This window comes from Mycteria americana, chromosome 14 (assembly GCF_035582795.1).
Source record: "Mycteria americana isolate JAX WOST 10 ecotype Jacksonville Zoo and Gardens chromosome 14, USCA_MyAme_1.0, whole genome shotgun sequence".
NCBI classification, from domain to species: domain Eukaryota; kingdom Metazoa; phylum Chordata; class Aves; order Ciconiiformes; family Ciconiidae; genus Mycteria; species Mycteria americana.
Window position 1 is genome coordinate 2,623,503 of NC_134378.1, and position 24,142 is coordinate 2,647,644.

Below are 24,142 nucleotides of genomic sequence, written 5' to 3' on the forward strand. Positions count from 1 at the left end.
ACTTCTTGGCACAAAATGCAATCCCAGGGCTACACCAATTTAGCGTGGTCTGACACATGCTGATGGGAGAAACGGTTCATAAACTGAGTAACAGCCAACACTGAGTCACAATGACAGCTGAGATGCCCAAAATTCTGTAAAGCACTCTCACCCAGCTGCTGCAGGACTGACCACTTTACAGATCTCAAAAAGCATTGCTGACCTTCACAGTCATAAACACTACCTACAAAATTAGACACAGTCCATAAATTAATGCCCAAGTCTGAAAATGCACAGAAAACAACTACTGAACATACAGGTTATCTTAGCTCTTTGAGTCACCACATATCCACCCCATCACTTTGTGCTCTGAAATCCAGAAAAGTGTCCAAGTCAACACCGACATTTTTATTAAAGACTCCAAAACTGCACTGCAGCCAATTGCCTGGAATACCCCCTAACCTGCTGAGATCACCCATAAATTTAGTCTGTTCCTCGGCGTAGAACGGGACAGCATCACATGTTCCTACTACTGCTTGTAATTTTGAAAGAGCAGGGCTAAACATGGGTTATACGCTTCTGCTAACAGAGATATGCGAGTCAGGAGTGATCCCTCACCAGCACAAGAAACAGCATCCCCTAATAAAACTGCAGTTACTCATTCAAGGGTCTTTCTTTAATTGTTTCATGCCTGTAGGCTGCGCCTCTTTGCTCAGGTGCGCTTCGGGAGAAATTCCTTTTCAGGCTGGTAAAACACTTCTATTGCAAGCAGTCTGAGGCCAGACGTGAGGAGGCTGAAGCACAAGCAGGCAGCTACACTACCTGCAAGCCGCCCGCTTCTCTGTGGGACAAACGAGCCTGGGGAAGGAACCAGGCTCTCTGAGCACCGCTCCCTGCTGCAGCAGTTAGCTGTACTGAGCTACCCAAGCATGCAAAGAAAATGCAGCGCAAGACAATATGCATCATCTCTCAATCTGGGCTATGATGTTCTGCACATCGCTAAGACTCTTCAGTACAACCAGAGCTGTGTCTGTCACGCATATGACAAACACCTTCAATGCAGACATTTTGCACAAATTCTTGAGCTCTGCATGCAATTACAAGGCTCTTTCAAGGCTACAAAAATAACCCCTTTATTATTTTGGAGGAACCAGATGACCTTTTTTGGTCCTTAATGGCCATCAATAAAAAACTACTAAAGGAAGATACCAGATCAAATTGGTTACTGAATTGTGATAGCATGAGAGCTCCAACAGGCAGGCTTGATGGCCTTACTTAGCCACAACGCTTCTCTGTCTGAAACAAAAAGCAAGTAGTACAAAAATGCTCCAACATACAAGGCAATTATGAGCACATGCACTTAGACTAAATCCTTGTTTAGAGAAAGCAACAGATGAGTAAAAATAGTCCCAGGAAGGTTCTGTTTATTGAAGAAAACCTCAGTCAATCATAAGAATAATTAAAATCTTCAGAAGGAAAACACAGAAGACAAAAACAGTCACTGATGACACTTTTTAATTTGATATGGCCAGACTTTTTCAAAGTAGCTTGCAAAACCAACAGAATAAGACAGAACTAGAGGACAGACAAGTTTCATATTTACAGTCATTCAAAAGTAATAGTGTAAAAGCATATCTCAAATAGTGGTGACAGAAGCATGGAAACATACAAAGAATAATCTTTTTTAGAACATTATTAGAATTTTATTATATTATCTTCTTAACTATTAAAAGAATCTGTAGCATTTTTTACTGCCTGATTCTAATTCACCAACTCCTCCTCAAAATGACTTGTGATACAAAAAAAGAAGCCACTTTTTCTGTTTGTAAACAACAAAAAACACCTGCTTTTGTTTTTCCAGACATTACTGAAGTGGCACAGCAGAGTTAACACTAATGCTCTGTTCTTTACCATTAAATTAAAAAAACAGTTGGGCAAAGGGAAAAAAACAGACCAAGTCGGTGTAATCATTCAGTTGGATTCTGGATGACAATCAGGAAGTAGTCTTTATCTGGAGGAGAAAAAAAAAAAATTATTCTTTCATTGCTGGTATTTGTTCACAGCAACAGTAAATTTCAACATTTTTTTCCATATCTCACTGATACACTATGGGAACTATAGAGTCCTGACATTCATTCTCAATGAGCAAAACAGGCTTGGCATGTCAGATCACTTATTTTTATGAGTCTTAGTGAGAAAAAGTCTCAGCTTTAGAAACTGCATGCTCCCAAGCCAACTGAATTTAACTCAGTTTGTGCCTAGGAAATAATAACTGGCACATGCAATAATGGAATCAAAATAGGTGGCGCAAGACAATGATTTCCCTTATCTCACAGGCAGACTGCTGGGCTGCAGTGGCTGTAGCTGCATTTTTTCTGGAGCAATGTGTATTCCTCTTTTTTCATCCTTCATATGGAAATCAGAGGCTGCCTCAGCATAAACGCCAGAGCCCGTCTTAAAATCTGCCTTGACCAGTCCCTGCGGAGCAGTCTACTGCAACTGCAGCCCCTTCCTTTGCCTCTCCATCAGCACAATCGCACCACGGAGCCAATGCAGTATGAAGGAACAAAGCTGAGTTCCTGCCACATTAGTGAATTGTACTCATCTCATTGCTTCCCATCTCATTAGGAGATGAAATATCGAGGACATTTCCTGAAAAGAAGATTGCTGCTGCTATATTCTACGACTTACAATTACAGCTACAATATGCTCTATTACTTTTCTCTGAACTGGAAAATCTATTAGACTCTTTTGCTTTATCACTTAGTCTACAGTGCTGAACTGAAATCGCTCTCAAAACATATTCCTTTCCAACTCTTGTGGTTTTATACTGAACAACACAAAGCATGAGAAACTGCAACATGCTCTCAAACACTATTTAATACTTTCTACTTTGATCAACATGAAATGAGGAAAATGATTTCCCACATTCAAACATGAAAAAGCCAACTTAGGTCAATTATAAAAGCTTTCAACTCTGAAGAAAGCAAAACAGCTTCTTGGAAAACAAGAGATATACAATATGAATAAAGCAGCAAGCAGAACTTCTTTCAGGCTGACAGTGTCAATCTCACGAGAAAAGAATTCTGCTGGATTCCCTGATGCCTGCTTTCACCCCACTCACTTTTACCTGGTGCAACCATGATTTCATTTTTCTTGGAGCGGATCCGCAGGAATGTGAGGTCATTCTGGGGATCTATGTCTCGCACAGTGCTCCTTGCCTTCATGATGAAGCTGTGCATGAGGCCCGCATACTGAATCGTTGTGGAGTTGTCCATAGTACTTTTGATAGGAATACCTGCAAAACACAGGGGACAGCAAGGGTCAGTGACAAAAATCCTGAACTAACTCCACCTTGGGCATCATCAGGTCCAACTGAGGCAGCTGTTTAACCTAAGCAGATGTTGTCGCTACACCAGGGATTAGGAGTGTTCATTTTAAAGGCTTAAAAGAAGAACATGAACAGAAATAACATGTGGAAAGGCTAAGATCTAGAACCACAGGTATAGGTGAGAAGAACTGCTTACCTCTCGTAGCATCAGTGCTTTACTTTTGCTTTTTCATGAATTTGTTTATTTATGAGATTTATAAATAGAAATAAATAATAACAAAAATAAAGATCTGGGGGGAGAGAGGAAATACCAATGTTTCAGTTTTGCTCTCCTGACTGGGGACAGCTTTTCCTTTCAGAAAAGCTCCTGAACATCACAGTTAAATGATATTCAAGTAAGCTAGGCTGGGATCAGTGTTGATGATAGAGGACATCAGCTACTGCATCACACGGTTACAAAGCTGAGGCTCCAACGTTTAGCCATAACAGCTGATGCAGTCCTGCGAGGTCCTTGGTTCAATTCCTGTGCACCAGCCAAGAGGGCAGACACACTGACACTGTTCGGCCAGAGCTTTCCCTCCCTTATACTTCTGCCACCCATTAGATATGTTCTCCCACAAAAAGCCAGCCAAAATTCCGCTCACGTGTCAGAACAATGCAGTAGCAAACTACCAAATACTGGCATGGCAGAAAAACTGCTGCAGGTGTATGTTCAAATAAGCACAGCTTCAGCCTGGAGAGCACAATCCATTATTCACTATTATGAAAAAGCAGCGAGCAGGAACACAAGCTGCATACAAGTATGCAATGATCTGATCTTCAATATATTCATATATAGCTACTATATGTCATCTTTTCTAAGGATTATTTCTAGGAAATATTAAATTGATAATCACACAATTTTAAGAATTTGGGCTGCTAGCAATGTATTTAGAGTGCTCAGAACAAATCTGCTCTGTTGGACCCTTCAATGACTCCAAAAAGAGACAACTAGCTTATGAGTCTTACGAGACCATGAGCACGAGACAGCTGCTAAGCTACTCAAGTCTGCCAAGACAGGAGCATTCTGGACATGCACAGCAGCAAGATTTCAGATGTCATGAGAGCTTTTAGTGCTACTGATAAAGGCTTTGACAGAACACAGTCTCAAACACTGGCATAACTCAAATATTTCTAAGCTTTTGCAACTTATTTTAATTTATTTAATTTATTTCCTAAAATAATAAAGTGAGCTTCCAGAAAAGCAGAAATGGGAATCTAATTTTCTCTTGTAGCCTAATTATTGTCTATCTGCTTTGGCTACAGGAAAACCTTTGCTAAAGACAGACTGTAATCTACATGCAAGTAGTACAATCAGCAGTCCTTGAAGTGCATGTTTAGAACAAGTTATATCTCCGAAAACCGAGACTGACACAGTACCTTCAGAATTAACAACAATGATTCCTTGCACTCCTTTTTGGCTCTGAATTCGCTTCAGTGTTTCTTCCACCTCAGCCTGCAAACAGAGAAAGCACAAATCAACAGAAGATTACAGCTGCTATTTGCCTTCCACCAAAGCTTTGTAATAACGTGTCTGAAAATAAAGCTGCACAAAGATGATTCAAACAGATACACCGTCCTACACAGCAAAGTATCTGTACTTTGGCTACCTCTTCTACATGACCTTTTCAGTTGTTTTCCATCTGTCTTTGCTCTTCACTCATTTGTGATTATAATCTTGTGGAAACTTGGAACTTCCCTCTAATCTTTCCCTCTCTCCTCCTCCCCAACCCCCCTGCAACCTCACACGTCATTTCCTTACTGTAGGCTTGCAACTGGAAGACTGCTTAGTCAGACTGCTACAGTTGAGGTGTCAAGCAAAAATCGTGTACGAAAAGATAACACGGAATTTACGAAAAAAGTAGAAAAAGATACATTCTGGGTGCAAGACTACCTTCCCTTTTATCAAATGAATGCCAAGAGCAATTACAAATAAGTGAGGGGAAAAGCAATGAATAAATGCTATTTATATTCATGCTGGGACAGCTACAAGATTATAACCGCTACCAATAATTTACAACTTTGCAAAATCAACTTAAAAAAAAGGAAAAATGAAAACTGAAGGCCAAGACAGTAGTCCCTTTGCCTTCTCTGTAAAAATCACCATCAACTTCAGAAGAGCTTTCAAAGTCTTCTGCACAACTTCCGTTGCTACAGGACATCAATCGAAATTTAACTACGGCTTCTCTAACAGGGTCATAAAACCTCAGCACCTGAGCTGTTTTCCACAGCTGGGTGAATATTTGGCATTTTTTATTCCCCTTAAAGGAAACAGAGAAACCTTATATAACATTTGCTGTATATACAACAGTAGCCTTTATCTTCCTGTTTTCCTCTAGAAAGCTTTAGCTCCTAGGTTCGCCTAAAAAATACATCTTATTAAACCATTTCAATTTTCCATCTACAACTTAGGTCAGTATTTATTTCTTTAGAAATTTCTCCACATATTTTGATCCCCCAGTTCATGAACACGCGCTAGCCAACAATACATTTGAACAGCAAGCAACCTCCAATACAATTACAATAAAATAAATACGTTCCAGGTTCCACAGAGTATTAAACAGCCAGTTGGCTTAGAACAGTCTTTTTTCCTGATTGCTTTCAGCTTTAGGAATGGTAACCTGGTAGCCATACGAAATTATTTTCCCGTGAACGTATCTTCAGCCTGCCGTCGCATAGCGTATGTCAGTGCTCGACAGAATTACCTGAAGGTTTATGGGAACGATACACTTCCCACCGCAATGATTTTGGGGCAGAAGTCCTCGGCCCGTGCTGCCAGGCGGGCTGGGCCCTGCTGTCACGGTGAAAGCCCTCTGTGGCAACGGAGGGGCCTCCTGAGCGGCCTGCCTGAGCCGCGGGTGTGCGAGACACCGGCAAGCCGCACGGCACCAGAAACCCGCTTAACAAAAAGAGGGCCACACCCGCGCGTTCCCAGCACGGAAACCAAACCCAGGCCGAACTGGGGGGATTAAGAGAAACCGGAGAGAGATCAAGCGACTGCCCACAGCTGGCTCTCGCTTCCACTCGCTGCAGGACACCGGACGGCCCGGCCACCCGCCCGGGCGGGGGCAGCCCCTCTGGCCACGGAGGGCCTAGGACCGGTCCCCTCCGCCTCGCTCTGAGCCTGCTGCAGGGCGGGCGCTCGCGGTAGCGCGACCACGGGCGCTTCCCACGCCGGAGCCCCCCGAGGGCCGGGCGAGAGAGGCGGCACCGGGCCCCCGCGTCCGGGCCCCGCCAGAGAGGACGCGCCGCCCCCGCCCGGGCCCGGGCCCCAGCCCCGGCCCGGCGGTGGAGACGAGGCCCCGCTCCCGCCGGCCCGGGCAGCCCCCAGCGCCCGCCGCGGCCTCACCCACCATCTCGAGCCGCCGCCTCTCCGCCCAGTCACGGCACCGCGCGCATGCGCCGCCCGCGCCGCCAATCCGCGGGGAGGAGCGGCGGGCCGGGCACCACGGCCTGAGCCCTGCCCCGGAAGCACTTGTCCCGCGGCGGGGGTGGGGCCGGATAGCGGCGTTTCCGCGGTAACCCACCCCCGCCTCGACCGCCTCAGGGCCCGACCCCCGTCGGGTCGTTGAGCTCGTGTAAGGGCCTTTAGCGTTAAACCCTCACCGACGGATCCCTCAAACGAAGTAAAGGGGGCGGGGAGAGCCTTCAGCTGCCTCTGAAGGCCCCGAGCCAAGGACCGGGGAGGTCAGTGACGCCGGTCAGTGCAGGCCCCACTGACGCCGCAGGCATCGCGCATCCCTGAAACAGCGGGGCTGGTGAGAACCCTGGAACCACGTCATCGGGGGAGCGGTGGCTTCTGCCCCTGCGGGTATGAAAAGGATAAATGCTCAGCCCGCCTCGGGGAAGGATGAGGGATGGCCTATATTCTGAAGCCGAAACAAAATAACAGGCTCAAGAACTGTATCAAACACAACCCTAGTTGGTATTGTACATACAGAATAGCAGCATTGGGTACTTTCCCCCTTTCATCTGGAATCCATTCTCTGCTTGAACTGAAAGTTGCTGCTTTCAGCATTGCGACCCTGCAAGCAGAAAACTGACACTCAGCTAACACTCCGCTCCTCACAGCAGTTACAGAAAGCAGGTATTTGTTGGGTAAAAAGTAGAACATGACCTCATGAAGTAGTTTTCATTTTTTTTCCAAGATACTCTGAAAACCAGGATTTGACATAGCAGGTAAGCTCACTGGTCCTTCTAATCTGGCAGGGACTACTTTCTGCTCAGAAAAAACCCAGAAGATTTCTCCAACGAACCCTGTCACTTGTGCACTGCTGTAGAGGTCATAGGTCGAGAATGGACACAGCATCAGGCATCTTCAGAGATCGGGAACAAATCCTTCTTTAGGATCCAAGAGATACAGCTATTTTTCTTCCAGTGGATATTTACAGCTTTGCAACCTAATTAATTTAAATTCTAATATCTCTTGTCAGTCCAGCAATAACTTTTAAAGCTTTGCTACACAAAGTCATTTTACCATAGATTGATTCAACTTCTCGTCCCGCCAATGACGATGAGATTTGGCCAATAGGTAAGCAGTGCACAGCTGCCACCAGAGCCCTAAACCAGACAAGGTTTTGTTTAAACTAAACAAGCACTGCCATCTTGCCATGTACAAAACCATCAATAACCCCACCCAGGTGCGGTAGTGACATTAGCACCATCATCACAGAAGAAAATAGCAAGGAACTAATGCAATGGTGCAACCAAGTTGTACATTGACCACACCACACATTTATCATGCATTGCACTGCGATTCTGTTCTGGGTTTTTTTGATTTTTTTTTTTTTTTTTTAATTTCAGATATATGTGAAATATCCTCATAGCTGTACTAATTTAAAACTACCCAAGCAGTGTCAAATTTTGGGTTTACACAACTTCCTAGCATGCTTTTAAGTGCTTTTCATCCAAAGCATGGAGGAAGCAACCCAAAACTAACCTCCCCTGCTGCAGAAAAAAAGGCAATTATTTTTGAATGCATTTACTTGGCACAGAAAAGCATGCTTGGCATTTGCTGCTACTAACAAAACTGTATTAACTGAGCCTGTGTGAACATCTGGGAAAGTAAGCAGAGTGAAAACCCAGTGGGAAGGTCTGCAGCGAGGAAGATTACCCTCAGTGGAGGAGGATCAGCTGAGGGAACACTTGAACAAACTGGACATAAACAAGTTCATGAGACCTGATGAGATGTACCCATGAGCGCTGAGAGTGCTGGCCAACATCATTGTAAAGCCGATCTCAATTATCTTGGAAAGATCAGGGCAATCAGGAGAGGTTCCTGATGACAGGAAGAATGTAAATACCACTTCTCCCTTCCAGGAGGGGGATTCAGGGTAACTACAAGGCTGTTCAGTCTCATCTGAGCTTTTTTCCCCCCTCCTTCCTGTCACCCTGTCATTCCTAAACAGAAAACACAAAACTTGCACAGTCATACCTCATTTTTGTTATCACTGCAATAGTGGTACAAGAAAATGTTAAAGCTGTGGCTCCTGCAGAACTTTTCTCCAGACCATCTCCCTCAGAGTACCACCACTAACAGACCAGCAGCCTCACTGTCTCCTTGGGGGAGCATCCCCAGGACTATGAGCACTAAAAATTCAGGAATTGTTTTATCTGCAGTTTCTAACCAGTCACAAAGGCAGCCATGTTTGAAACCTCCTAATGAATTTCCAATGCAATCAACAATGGCAGAAGAGGTCTCAGGAAAGAAACACTCCTAAGTAACTTTGCTAGAAGAACAACTTCAGACAGCCTAACCCCTCACCCCCAAAAGAGCAGACAGACAATTTATTTGCACACGGATGCTTCATGACACAGAAGGAATAACAACGAGACTACCAGCTCTTTAAGTAGTTTTATAAAAGTATTTGACTTACTGAGATACTGTTACAGTTACCTGAGTATTTGAAATTACAACGCAAGGAAATTTCAACAATGAATTTCAGTACAGTATTTTACAATCCAGTGCTGCTGATCCCAGTTCATATATGAGTTCACTAGAGCACATATACACAAACAGTGATTCTTGGAAGGAAATTAAAAGACACCACAAAAAGGGGGCTGGAGATACCAATATAATAGAGAGAGAGTTGAGATTACGAATCCAGTGCAGCATGTAATAAAAATGCAAACAAAAAAATTAAACAAGCTTTTTTTTTGTTTTACTTTTCTCAGAAGAATTAAAAAAGCTTTTTTTTTTTAAACACAAGCAACTGGATTAAAAAAAACCAACTTTCATACTAGATCAGATGAAGACATGACGCATTTACTGTGCATTTCATTAGTATATTAACATTTCCTGAGCTACGCAGAACAATAAGGCTTCGTTAATTCTTAGATCAGCAGCTCAGCATTTAATCTTCTCATGTCATTCTCGTAAGGCAAAATTCTAAATAAAAGTTATTGTAATACTTCAAGATTAGGATCAACTGACAGTTGCATATGAACATACATTTGTGACATACTATGAATTTATGCAGCTCAGGCTGCTAAATCAGTTGAAGTAGTGGGAGACAAATTCATTGATCTCTGCTGAAAATCTTACTTTTAAGTCCAATTCATAATAACCTATTATCTGGGATACCAAATGCTGTGGGCTCATCCACATGTTGTTTTCCAGATCCCCATAAAGAAGAGAAAAGTGCACCAATGGCTTATATTAATTCATTTTTATTTCTACACAACATGCTGTAAAAAATTAACATATTTGTTAGCATTCACAATGCTGACAAAGTAAAAGGCCTAAGTAATCTTAACCTCTGACTTCAGAAATATGCCAATTTAACACAGTAAAGTTGCTTTAAATTTTTTGTATTTTGGCCAAATCCAATGTTTCACAGATTATTTTTTTCCCCAATGAATTCTTGCAATATTTTAAAATCATATCTGTTGCTTGGGATATCCAGCCCCCTTTCCCCCATCCTAATACAGCAGAAAAGACATATAAACATGCCATTTAAATTAAAGAAAGAAAAATGGAATAAGTGGAATCCCGGACTGCAAAAATATATACAAGCATTTACCTTTTTCCTGAACTAAACATTTCAACCATAAAAATATTAAACAGCCATACCCTATAGAACTAGGGCAAAGGCTATTTCAATTATAACTATTCTTTATTTTAAAAATATAGGGCTGAAAGCCTTTTGGGTGATATTTATACATTAACAATATTTCTAGGTTCCCTACATGAATCATAAAGCATTATGCAGAACACAGACTATTTTTCATAGCTTAATCTTGCATTATCTTGCTTAATTTAATCTCTCTTGTAAATATGTTAGATAACTACATTTCATTGTAAGAATATAAACAGAAAATATTTATAAGGCTTTTTTTCTCCTCACGAGCTGTGTACTATAATATATCCATCAAATGTTTTGAAGTTGGCAGATTTTCCTCCTAGTAAAACCATGAAATCAGGTTAGTGCTCACCACCAATGAAACTGTAAAAGAGGGTCATTTCTGTATCATCAGAAACTCTTTTCTGTGCCTTTCTTAGAATATGCATGAGAAAAGAGCTATTCACTCTAAAGTCTAATCATTCTGCCTTCCAATAAGCATGTAGCACTTTGTATGACCTGAAAAACTCTTGTCAGTTAAAAACGATAGTGTCTTGGTTCTTCTTAGGCCTGAATCAGTTTTTCCCTCTTACGGTTTAGACAGAAGGGACAACAGGAAAGAAATATTCTTTTCAAGACTGCAAGTTCAGTTTCACAGTTTCCCACTGTCCTGTTTCAGCTCTGATATCTAGAAGCCTCTTAAAAACAGATCCTGTCCCAATGCTGAGCTGCAGTTATGCTTTAGTATGTGCTACATGCTATTTCAAGTGTCATGTCTTACTATGGCTAACAGCTCATCTCATTGAAGTTTGCTTTCTTCCCTTCAGATAGGGAAAGAGCTGACCATACCCAAAAAGTGCATTCAGTCTAAAGGAGCAGTAAAATGCAAAATGTTCTTGTAAACCAGAAGACAATTGAGTATTAACAGATTCTAAAAGGAAGTAAAAGATGTTATTAATCCAATAGGAATTCACTACAAAAGTTACTAGCTATAAGCGGCTTAGGGTGAATTAGCTTAGAAACCTCCCCCAAAAACTTTAGTTGCAATCTTTAGGTTGCTATAGAACTATTTACTGATGCTCCAGCTTTTCAAAAATCTGTAATCCGTGTCAGAACTTTCTAATCCTCTTAGCCTTAGCCAGTATCACGTATCAGTTCATCAGCAAAAGGAAGTATTACCATTTTCTGAATCCAGTTGTTTTGTACCTCTTCCTGAGAACCCAATAAAGTCTTCAGAGCAAACTGACTGCAACATGTAGGAATAACACTGAGAATAATGTCCATTAACACTTTTGACAAGAAACATCAGTCTGCAGACAGGAATCTAAATGGAATCAGTGCAATCCCAAGTGGTCTTGTCTTTTGCAAAACAAGTGAAGTACCACAGTTAATATTGATTTAAAAGTTAAATGTGTTACACAGAAAAAGATCAGAATTCTTCTGAGGGAACACAGAAACGTTCCAACAACTTTGGGCGGGTGTCTATTTTGCTGAAATTAGCAGGATTGGGAAAAAACAAAGCAAAGCTATGCCCTGGATTTGTGCCACAGTTTGACATCCCCTTAACAGCAGCTTGAGTCCAGCTGACACGTGAGTAGACTCCAGGTGGGGAAAAAACAGTCTGGCCACACTTGAGTTAGAAAAAAGAGCTTAAGCAATGAATTTGCTCACGGTACGCAGAGGATGGTTACAAGCTGGCTCGAATAACACTGCTGTAAAGAGGCTTATGATGATGCTGCAGCATTGCAGCTACCAATGAACTTCCCAGCGCATCAGTAGCAAAAAATGCTACTAAAAAGGAAAGACAAACCTATTGTTAAAAATCTGTCAGTCATTAAGGACACATTCTAATTAATGAATGGTAAAACAAAGCAGAGCCCAAAGCTGTATTAAACCTCTACTTAGGTCATAATTCATTTGTAGCGATATCTGATTGCTCATTTCATTTCTGAAAGTACTCAGTAGAAATCCAGAGTTAATGTGGCTAAAACCTCAGGATAACATCCATTTACTTACACATTAGTATTGTTAAATAAATCCAAGTCAAGTCTACTTTACAATGAAGTGTGCAACAAGCAGACGAAGTGAAGAACATACATCGTGTTGAGTTCACATTCTTCAAGGTGGAGATTTTAGCTATTCTTGCCCAAATCCTTCCGTTTCTTCAATTGCAAACAACAGCTTTTCCTTCAACTGCTCATAATTCTTATAGGGTGGAAGGTCTAAGCGATTGAAACTGAAAATAAAGAAAAAACTTAGGGACTGAAAAATAATTAAACCATCATAAAAAAATCCATTATGAATATGGGTAATTAAACTTTTTGCTGTGTAGATGGATACCTGGATTTATACCCTGTGAAAAGCTGACTACTGACATAAATTTATGTATTTCTGAGTTCAAGTGCTTGAACAGTGATAGCTTTCTAGAAATGCAGTGTACTTGGTAAGAAGTTCCACTAGCTCTTCCTAGTTGGTTAACTAGAGTCATAATTCACATCTGAGATTTTATATTTGTGTGTTTTTACTAACCACTAATACACCTGAGGAACTGAGAAGCTACCTTTTCTCTAGGGAAGAGGGAGTGTGAATGTGGCTACTTCACTATAAAGATGGGTGTAGTGATAAAGATCAATCCCAACTTCTTTAGACAGTACTGTTTATTACTTTAAATTTTCAGTTATACACAAATCCATGGAACTTACAATGGAATCTACTCCATGCCACAAGAGTTTTTCTGAAGTTCAACTATTATTCAACAACAAAGTTTACTGGTATAACTTGGTGTTTGCTTTCACACAGTCTCAACCCTTTAAGTATATTACCCATTTACTAAAATCTCCAAGTAGACTGTTGTCAGCAAAACCAGAACAATAGTAATATTCTGATTCGTTACATACTCACCAGGTATGACTTCTAGGTAACCAGTTTTCCTTTCCGACTTTTTCAATACAAAATTTTTGGGGTCCGTTGCTCCCTGTAGCAAATTCAAATAAACAAGGCATAGGTCTAGCTACCTGTGTATCAGTAGGTAATACATTACAACTGAAGTACAAAAGGCTTAAATACAAGATAAGATTACCATCACTCGCACAGAAAAAAGACTTCTGTCATTCAGTATACAATTTCATCTAGATCAAAGTACGCATATGATGAAATGTGTAAATTTGAAGTGATTTTGAAACTCAATAGAACAGGTGTAAACATTCCCTCCATCTCTTTTTCCACCGCAGCTCAAGTATATGTAGGACTTAAAAAATAGCATTCAATATAAAAGTCATTTAAAATGTCCATAAACATATAACTTGGTTCTTTTAAAAAAAAATTATCTAATGCATTAGAGTGATTATTAATGCATACCCATGAGGTCAGCAAATCCTCCCACTGGTAATCTGCATGTTCCAGTAACAAACTGCAAGAGTCTCATTCTCTTCTCGTTATCTATTTCTTTCACAAACTGAAAAATAATAAATGAAGTAAACGTTTAGGTATAGATTTGATATACAGATTTTCACATCATTATCATCCATAGATTAAACAAATTACATGACTATTACGAATAGCTGGATTAGCAGTAACAATTTATATTTACACACTACAGACCTGTTTCGTAATTCTGACTATTGTTTACGAAGCTGTAGCTGTTCTCTGTAACTTCTGTTGGTCTGAGAATAAAACAAAGTCTACAAACCTGCCAGAACCATACTATCTGTCTGCTGGTCCTGGTATAGTGCCGGTAGATGGTATGCCTCTGCCAGTCATTCAGATCAATTTCTTGCATTCCACATAGAAGCACCTTTAGGGGAGAAAAAGGGAAATAAACATGCAAGTCCAAGTTATTACTTTCCTTCTATGACATAGCAAAATAGAACATCAACAGAACATCAACTGCACCCATACTCAGAAGCATCTGCAATGACAGTATTCTTGTTTTTAATTTTAAACTTTATCCAAAACTTCTACAACAAGGAACGATGACTGCTCATGAAGTGTATCTGGAGAGGCCACAAACCAGAAAGCATCTCTGTCATGAAAAGTAGAATAATTGCTTGCATTTAGACATTCAAGCCAGGAACAGTTTATCATTGGCCAGCCATACAATTCTCCACTAGGAACAGGATGCTTTGGTTTTGTGTTTTTAAATTGAACAGATGCTTTAGAAAACGTAATTCTGAGAGATCAAAACCACCTAGAACCTGGTCTAGTCTATATGTGATCACCCATTGCGTATCTGGTTTTATCTCCCTTTCTGTCAAGTTATTCATTCTTTGAGCAGGCAAATCAAACTGCTGAGGATTACAAAAGCAATTCGGTAAGAAATTTCTACTGGCAGCACCTTAGCCTTTAGAAACGCATAAGTAGGCTACAAAGAGGAAAGTGAAGGAAACACACTAATCAAATACTACTCCATAAAGTTTCCTTCATATGCCCTATAAAACAGAGTTGTCAGCCTTAGTGAGTTCTGCTCTTCAGACGTAATGAGTGGAGTATTAAGTATTTTATGTGTAACAACCTAGATCCAGCAATAGCCAAACAATCCTTTACCTCCAGTTCCTTAGCATCAAAATACTGCAAATACTGTTGTGGCAGAATTTCGTTGAAGCCTTCAAAGAAAGCCTGTGTCTGCTCCTCAACACCTCGGGAAAGTCTCCATTCTGCTACTAGCCTGTAAAAGAAGATACAGGAAGATAATTTAAATGGCCTGTGCTAACCCAAGTCCACATCTTTGTTAGCCTATTTTGAGATGAACTGTAAGCTAAGTTAAAAAAAATATGGAAAGTCTGGAAAGTTCTGGGGATAGAGCATTGTATAATTTTATTAGTAACCTTTACTCTGTGCAAATGATTTTGTTTTTTCTTAAAGTTAAAACCCTATGTTTCCAACCATTCTGCTACGGAAAGTATTTTAGACTCAAAGAGGAGGCAGCATCTATTCACCGATTATATTAATGAGAGCACAGCAGTCCCTAGGTATTTGAAGAAAGAAAAAAATGCAGCGCTATATTTGTCTAATATTCTCCCCAGAAATCTCAGTCATTATCCATGAAAGGTAAAAACTAGGTCAAGTTGTACTGGTGAAGATAAGTAGGACTGCTAGCTTACCAAGAAACGACTATGTCCATTTGGAAAGTTCCATATTTGTTTCTGTTAATCATGAAACTTTGCTCTGTGGCAGAAACTCCACTCTCCATTAATAAAAGGGTGAAAAGCAGGCAGGAGACCCGAAGAACCTGAACCCAGGGAGAAGCAGATATTATGCTGAATTCAAGCCTAACCTGTCAGGAGAACTGGCGTCTAAAGGAGAGATGGCTATTTTTTGATTTCAATCCTAGAAACTTGGGGGACTTAAAGCAGGACTCAGAGTAAGACAAAAGAATATGAGTGGAACTGGAATCTGAGCTCTCCCTGGGTTCCTAGAAACTAGAAGAGAATGGTTTTCTGCAGATCCTATTCTCAACCCCTATATTAATACTTTACAAAACTGCAAAATGCCAGTATGTTTCTTCTGCAAATACTACCTTTTCTGTGAATCACTGAAATTACTCATGTGATGGAAACAAAATCCACTCCCTTCTCCTTCACCCCTTCCCGTGAAAGAAGCCTTCACAGAACACATCGTAAGAAAGAGAAGAAAATTCTTCTGTGATTCAGTTTATTTTGTGCCTGCAATGTGTGATTTTTTTTTTTTTTTTTTTTTTTGCAAGCACATCCTCCAAGCTTATATGTTGAAGTTCACACCTTAAAGCAGAGCTTACGTACTGTTGCGCATTGAGGAAGAAGGGAATATTTCAGGACAAAGCAGGTCACTGTTCACTTTTTTATTCTTTAATTGCTCTTAGGCTCCTTCCCTCTTAACCTATTGCTTTAAAACATTCTGGTACTGCAAACATAATCCTTCATTTATGACAATACAACTTATGACATCATTCATAACACTGTCCTGTTAGAAATGCCAAGACCTAATTATAGTCTAACACCAGTTCAGATAAAACTAGTGGCAATCCCAAGAATCGTTAAGAATCATCACAAAAGCATCCAAAAATGTTCTTAAGTTTCAAAAAAACCCAAACATCAATGGCTGGGTAGAGTATCAGCAGGCTATGTAATTCCAATATTAAACACATGCAATGATTTCATGAAATACCTGACATTCACATTTGTTGTCATGATGTTCTGCTGAACTTAAATATCTCTAGGAAAAAAGGGGACCTTCTACTAACTGTAATCTTTGGGAAAAGTGGATTTAAAACCTTATTTCTATCAATACTCTTCTTTCAAATATGATATCCAAACAATTGCCACTTGTTGCCAACATGAGCAATTACTCAGAGACAGAATTTCAACAATGCTTCAGATTACATAGTTTGACAATCTTTTCTTGCTAGAACTAAAGAAAGAAAACGATGGAGATGAGAGTATTTTAAAATCTTCATTTATTCTTACCTAATATATTCTTCTTTGTTTTCTTCTGTGACCAGAATGTTGCTACCATTTGGCTTCAAATCATGGCTTTTGATTTCACCTAGAATTTCTTTATCAACTGAGAAAAACATTTCCAAGCCACATTCTTCAATATCATTCTCCCTGTAAGGAAAAAATATAATTTTAAATAACTGCGTCAAGACCTTGTACTCAGTAGAGGAGAGGGGTATAAAGAACCTTAAAAAAAGGTTTGGAGGTAAATAATCAAAATAAGGAAATTTTCCTTACACAATAATTTTGGTTTTGCAAGAAGTACTGACTCATTTTACCAATGTGCATACATGAATTGTACTCCTCATCAGAAATTTTTGATCAGTAGTACCCTTACATTTCCCAATCACAAGGCTGGCAAACTACCTGCCGACTATGATCTGCGGAATGTCTATGGAATACAGAAACTTTTCAAGTAATGACATTTCCGCATATTTCATTGCATGATTGCTTCTTCTAACAGGTAATGTAAGGACTGTGTTAAAACATAGCTGTCACTTTGTCAGATAATAGCAGATAAGAAGCAACTAAAAAAGACTTTGCATGCTTAATGAATTATCCTCAACTCCAGTATATTTATCTTGTAAACTTGTAAGCATATACTAAAATGCCCCAAGCTCCTAAGTTAACAAAGTACAAATACTGCTGCTAAAGAGGAATTCTCTTAGAAATTTAAACATAGGAAGAATCTGTAGCCAATAAACATTGCTCAAATAAACTCTGTTCTCTTTATAGGCATTAATAGCCAGGAGAATAATAGGTACAACACTGTAATTTATATATTTATATGTGCTCCTGTAAAGTGAAGAATCACCTGCATATGCAGAGGTTTTGATGACCATTTTCCCTGAAAATAAAGTGCAAAATCAAGATATTTGTCCTGAATCGTAACACAGAAATGTCAGTCTTGAAAACATCGCTGTGGTTTATCTAGCACCGTGATGCAACAGTGCTTTTGAACTTGATCTTTCCAAAATACATGCTATTGCATGAAATCTCAGACGAGGAAGGAAGGCTTCAGATGGATGGATGATGAAATAAAACCATCCCTTCCTTTTAAAATGAAAGATACCTGCTCTAGCTCGATTTGAACAGAGTTTGACTAGATGACCTCTAGAGGTCCCCTTCCAAACTCAATGATTCTGTGAAATTTTCAAAATTGTGGGAATGAGAAAAATGGCCACCTGATTGGAGAAGCGCCAAGAAATTCAAAACTACTGAAAGCTTCCTGGAAAGTTATAAAATCTGCTTTTTTGGTAAGGAACAAAATTATGTCCGCATGACTTTTTTCCCTACAAATTTGCAGTTATTTCATTAGAGGATACCTTCATCAGCATTACAGATAAGCAGGCTCAACTATAATAAACTTGAAGTTTGGATCTCTCTTCTTAGAGGTCAATGTGCACCCCTCAGAAGTCTGAAGGTTTGTCTCCAAAATTTTCATATCCTCAAGTGTTTTTTTCAAAGGGGAAAAGCCTTTCATGGACTCCAACCTAGAAGATTTCTTTATCATTACAGAAATTGCTACTGATATTTGGGTCATATTTGCTCTAGAGACAGCCTTCAGGAAAGTTCTTGGTACAGCCTTAAGCCTCCCTATTGCTTTCTTCTGTGGTAAAAGGGGGTGGGGAAAAAAAAAAGAAAGAAAAAACCCCAAACACTGAGTGCAAATTAATAAAAGTATATATAGCCAGCACAGCTTAGTCATTTGAAACCCTCATATACAGAGTGAGATGTAAGAGTTGTTACTGACAGTAAGTTCTGGGTTTTCTAGTTCCTTACTACAGATGCAGGCTTCTCCTGTCTTTGACAAAATCTTTCATTAGGGATTGCTGGTACCCAAGAATTCAGTCTTGGAAGTTTCACACCAACAATCCACTGGGTGGTATCTGGCAACAGTGCATACTTTGAATTAAAATGAGGGGAAAAAGTAGTCCGCAAAGTCTATGACAAGTCTCCATTTATTGCCATAGACAAGCAGCCTAATACTGACATCCAGAAGCCTCTGTGCTCTCTTGCAGATCATTAGAAATTACATATGCACCAAAAGAACCATACATAGAATAAACATAACACACTTGAGCAGCACTGAAAGACCTTGCAATTATTGCGTGTTACAAAGAAAACCCATTGCTCTGAAATGTGGAAAGTGGCCAGCTTATGTGCACTACACACACACAAATGCAAAGATGCAACTATGTCTACAGATAATGGCTTAAAATAAGCCCCTTTTACTGCAGACTTGCCACAAAATATTAACGGATTGATACGCTTCATAAGGTAAACATTGTTACATGTGCAAGTTGTTACAGTTTAGTCAAATCATTCACCAGTAACAGCTTCCCCCGCAATTTAATGCAAATTTCTTCCCTATAACTTGCATTTTTCAGTATCGTATTTACTTATTCTCTAAAACTCAGTAAGCCACAAGGTGACAAAAAAGTGCCCTTCTTTTAAAAAAATATACGTACATTTTCTGACTACAGAACAGATAAAAGGATTCCTTAATTACAGAAATCAAGACTTAGAGCCTTGAGACCTTTTCTTCCCCTTCAGGTCTCAGTTTCATAGCATCTTTACTCAAATAGCAACTATTTTAAGTTTTCCTAATGGAATTTTAACTCACTACACCTTTTAGCAGCATATACATTGCGTACAGAACATACTACTCTTTGAAAACCAAATCAAAATTCCTATCTCAATTTGTAAACATCTCATAAAGCTGCTTTCCCCCCTCTGTTATTCAAGATAATGCTTCCAAGATTCACCACTACAGGAGATGACAATCTTATCTTTTATATTTATTTCTGCATTTTAAAAACCCATCTTTCCCCACACCTTTTATGAATTTCTCAAAGCATTTTTAGAACTGGTTTTGTATGATTCTTAAGTAAAATGTTTTATCTCTCTAGTCACATAAAAAGGACTAATTTTTCTGCTAAACTGTTTTTACTATAGCAGAAGCAAAACAAATTTAAGTGAATTTGTCTTTTTGTCTAATTTTTCTTCCTTTTTTTTTTTTTTTTAAACTGTTGGGGAAAGGAAAATTGCCTGTGTTACTGAAAGAAATGGTGCACATCAACCATGGATTACAACATCCTGGAGTCCTGCTATTATAAAATAAGTACAGAATTACAATGCTTTAGATCTAAGGGTTTTTTTAAATTATTTCTTAAAATATTTTAACACATAATTCCAAAATAATTATGGTCTACAAACTCCAGATCCTTTTTACTTGCTGCTCTTTGGAGAGGAATCTGCAAAGGAGTGGAGAAGGAGGACTCAAAAAGAGTATGAATGTAGAATAGACAGATGACTGACAGCGCATACATGGAAGGTAGGAATAGTCTTGAATCTTTCAGCTTGGAGCAACAAACCAAGGACAGCGAGCATTAACTTCTTTAAAGCATTAAATCTTCAATATTAACCTTGAAGTCAAATTTCAGGTATGACTAACAGAAGAATTATGTGGTAGTAAATAATAAACGACATTTGTTAACTTCATGTTATTGTAGCACTACACTTTTTATGTTTTCTAACTAAACCAGGTACTAGAAACATTGAGTGGATTTTTGCTGATTTCTTTTAATCAGTTATCTGAAAAGTTTCAGTGGAATTTACTCAAGCCATTTTATTTGTAACAGTGTTCAAGACTGCCACATCTGTATAATGTCTAGCTAGATAGTTAAAAACCAGCAAAAATGGAACGTGAGATGCTGTGCAGAATATTCAATGAACCAGAAAGGCTTTTGCATTATCAAATTATTATTTGTGCATCTAAAATCACAGTAAAAATTCCAGTACTGCTCTACAATTAATATATTATACTTTCCAGTGGAGTTTTTAGCAATAAATTTACACCTACTTCCTGGCATAAGTGAAAATCAAAAACATTGCATTGCTATTTCAAGAACAAAATCAAGTCAAACTCACTTTACCCAGATGAGAGAGTTGTAAAACTCTGGGTCAACAGATTCTAAATCCTTGAGTCCTACTGGCTTGTTTAGGATACGTTTATAGAACGGCAGCGAGAAACCAGTGTCAATGAATTTCCCATGGAACAAAGCCTGAAGAACATGAAAACAGACAAAATCATGAAAAGGATGATTGAATACTTAATATGACAACATTCTGTACTCTGTACCAATTAAATTTGACAGCCAAAGAATTAAAACACTCATGACTGCTAATATGCTGAATTAACTTACACCAATAGTAGTTATATCCAAACACCTGATAATAGTTTCAACTCAAAAATGAATTGGTTAATTATCCATCTGATGGTACAATATTTATTTATAGGAAAATTACACGAGAGAACCTCTTTCTACTTTTGAACTTACCATGGCAATGAATCTTCCAATAAATCGGAAGTATTTCAGATGGTCTGGATTTATATAAGAGGCTGGGTTTATCTGTAAGCAGTAGTTATCTTTCCCTGCATATTCAAACAGGCAATACATTGGGTTCAAAACTTCATGTGACAATAGAAAGAACCATTCCCTGAAATCACACAAACAATAAAAACACATTTCAAAATAAATTAAATTAGAAATTACTTTAGCTAACTCATGTTGACTTAGGAACTTGTTGGCACATAGGTAGTCAATCTTTACCAGAAAGTATGCTAGACAAAATGGAAAACAAATTGAAACTAACAAAAATTATGAATTAATAGCAAAGTTACAATTATATACAACTGTCAGTGGTTTGGATACAAAACACTCTTATCTAAATGAGCAGATTAAAAGTCTACCATTGCTTTAAACTTTAGGGGTTATGGGAATGTTAATTAACATATGCACTTCTCGATTACATTCCAGTAAAGACTTTTGACTTGAAGGTAGATTTCTATTCACTTTTTCAATAAACCTCTACTTTGATATTAACGGTTGTGCCAAAGGCTTACTGTAGTTCAGTAAACTGTGCATCTCTTTAATCTGTGCATCTCTTAATCACTGAGACGATTAAATTAATTCCTAATGCAATTGAAAATAATTCTATACAGTTTTAAGACATGCATACATCTTAGGGAACTGTCTTCCTCAGATATTCCAAGGAAAGATAAGGAATAAACTTCACTAGTATTTTGAAAGCACTGCAGTTTAAGTATCTGTTTTGGGGATGTCTTCACACCAACAACTTGCAGAAAAAGATATTATTTGCCATTTCAGTTGAGTTTACCTTGCAACACCTCCATAATCTAAGCCTTCTTCACCAGGGAAAATAACCCATAAACGTCTCCGTAGATCCTGAGGGCTGAAGCTCATTATCTTAGTAAAAGAAAAACAATCAATTCTTTTTAAGAAAACAGCTATAAGCACTGGCTAGACTTATTACTATTTGCTATCAAGCAATATATCATTTAAGAATTCAGACCATAAAATGAACTATGAGTACGTGAAGTACCTGCTTATGGAATGTTCATGGAATTTGAAGTGTTAGTGCAAACCTATTTCCATAGATTAAAAAGTAAAAGATGTAAAAGAAAAATAAGTAATAATTCTGAAATTAAAGACTTGGGATACTACTTAGGCCAGCAGCCTGTCTATAAGTATATGACAGAGATCCAGCCAATAAGTAATGGGCCCAAAGTGAGTAAATTCGGTATTTGTTAAATACCATATTGAATGGTATCCCAGTTACAAGAAACGAAGAGACATGATCAAGGACTCAAAGAAATCAATTAGAAACAAAACAATAATAAACATACATTACATATTTTTTCACCTTACAGCTTCGTCTCCTAAAGAGGATAATAAAAATCTAGCTGGTTTGTTTGTTTGCTTTTTTAAAAGTTAGGAAGAAGCATAGATACTAAGGAACTTTCCTAATGCTGGTTTTAACACAATGACCAAATCTGTAATTACGCTGATTTGATCAATTGTCAGAGGTTTACATAAAGAAATTTCACATAACACTTCTGTGGGTCCAAGAACCATGAGTTTTTGTTTGCAATGAGAGGCACAGAATTTGGGTCAAGATTTGCATTTTTAAATCTCTCCTAGATGTCTGTAGTAATCATCACAAAAAATTTTATAACCCCAACAGAGATATCTGCAAATGATGAATGACTAACAAGTATAAAAAATTAACTCGGGTCTTTCTGATTATGTCATCTAAATTATTGAGAAGGCACCCTGTTTTCCTAAGGAAACCTAGGTTTGCTGATGTTTACATAATTACATAATCTCTCTTCATTCTTTCCAGTACAGTATAATTTTACTGCCTCTAGGGTTACTGTAAAAGGACCAAGTGCAATTTTAGCAATAAGGCTGGAGCTAACTTTCAGTTACAGGATTTATTTTGTCTCCGCTTAAACCCTTTTATTTGAAGACATCACTGTTCCAAAAGAAAAGACTAGCCACCTGCGCTATTTGTTGCTTCTGCTAATACAGTAATTTGAACAAGAAAGCATTAATCCTTATTTAAGAATACATTTGTCTCAAAACATACTATTCTATTTGTTCAAATTTCCTGGCTTGACACATCTGTGATAATTCCTACAAGAAATGAAGCCTGAAGACATACAGGAAGATAAAAAAAACTCAGCTAGGGACAGAGGAAGCTAAAAGTTCCTATCTTCTTAGATAAGGTCTGCATTTTCTTAAGTTACATTTAAGTCAGAGAAGTACAGAAGTGGCCAAGAGGAGTATCTGCCAACAGGAATTGTTTCGTGCACTTCCAAGCCTGTTTCTATGTATCTTATTAGACTGACAAAGAGCTGCTTTTGGCTTCAATTTAACAAGCAATGGAAGTGATTTATTGCCCCAATGAACATTCAAAAAAGTAAAAGTGAAATTCAAAAGCACTTGAAAATATTGCATAGGAACAATTCTAATCATGGTTTAGGTCAGACATTAACAAGACATTTTAACAAGACTTTAGCCAGATATTAGCATGGATTTTAGACAGACATTAACAAGAATTTTGCTACTAATAATCTAAATAGAATTAATAATTTTTGTTTTCTTTTAACCATTTAATTACTCATTTAAAAACCCATAACACTCAGACTAAGATCAGCTTAATGTATTTTGGTACATAGCCCATGCTTATATAACACACTGTGAGGAAAAATGTGCCAACAAACATAAGCACAACATGAAAATTTGAGAAATGAGAAGGGGGAGCTGCTCTGCCACAGTGGTCCCCTCAAAATTAACTCAGATTTTAAAGAATTCTGAGGAAAAATAAAAAATAAAAAAATCACTTTCTCTGTCAGATGAATCAGTCTTTAGAACTCCACATTTTAGCGTCTT

The 24,142-nt window shown here is 38.6% G+C and overlaps 2 protein-coding genes across 2 annotated transcripts in view; both read right to left on the reverse strand.

Moving 5' to 3' along the window:
* Positions 1–1,476: 1,476 nt before the first annotated feature.
* On the reverse strand, positions 1,477–6,852 carry DYNLRB1 (dynein light chain roadblock-type 1). Its single transcript, XM_075517268.1, has 4 exons — positions 6,703–6,852; positions 4,730–4,805; positions 3,110–3,277; positions 1,477–1,990 (listed from the first exon to the last, which is right to left on the reverse strand). Exons 1-4 carry the CDS (start codon positions 6,703–6,705, stop codon positions 1,947–1,949), a joined length of 291 nt encoding a protein of 96 aa, XP_075373383.1. The 5' UTR covers positions 6,706–6,852; the 3' UTR covers positions 1,477–1,946.
* Positions 6,853–9,191: 2,339 nt separating this feature from the next.
* Positions 9,192–24,142, reverse strand: part of ITCH (itchy E3 ubiquitin protein ligase) — a 63,861-nt gene continuing 48,910 nt past the window's right edge. Inside the window, exons 16-24 of the mRNA XM_075517551.1 lie at positions 22,065–22,153; positions 21,224–21,383; positions 20,814–20,947; positions 16,851–16,991; positions 14,953–15,073; positions 14,099–14,203; positions 13,768–13,864; positions 13,312–13,384; positions 9,192–12,646 (exon numbers count right to left, since the gene is read on the reverse strand). Coding sequence (XP_075373666.1) covers positions 12,547–12,646; positions 13,312–13,384; positions 13,768–13,864; positions 14,099–14,203; positions 14,953–15,073; positions 16,851–16,991; positions 20,814–20,947; positions 21,224–21,383; positions 22,065–22,153 — 1,020 coding nt within the window. The 3' untranslated portion in view covers positions 9,192–12,546. The remainder of the gene's footprint in view (positions 12,647–13,311; positions 13,385–13,767; positions 13,865–14,098; positions 14,204–14,952; positions 15,074–16,850; positions 16,992–20,813; positions 20,948–21,223; positions 21,384–22,064; positions 22,154–24,142) is intronic.

What these genes read in the sequence shown, in the direction of transcription:
- DYNLRB1 (XM_075517268.1), bottom strand. An exon ending in CATTGTTGTTAATTCTGAAG is followed by an intron (nt 3,278 to 4,729) that starts GTACTGTGTCAG and finishes TGTGTTTTGCAG; the next exon opens with GTATTCCTATCAAAAGTACT. An exon ending in TGAAATCATGGTTGCACCAG is followed by an intron (nt 1,991 to 3,109) that starts GTAAAAGTGAGT and finishes TTTCTCCTCCAG; the next exon opens with ATAAAGACTACTTCCTGATT.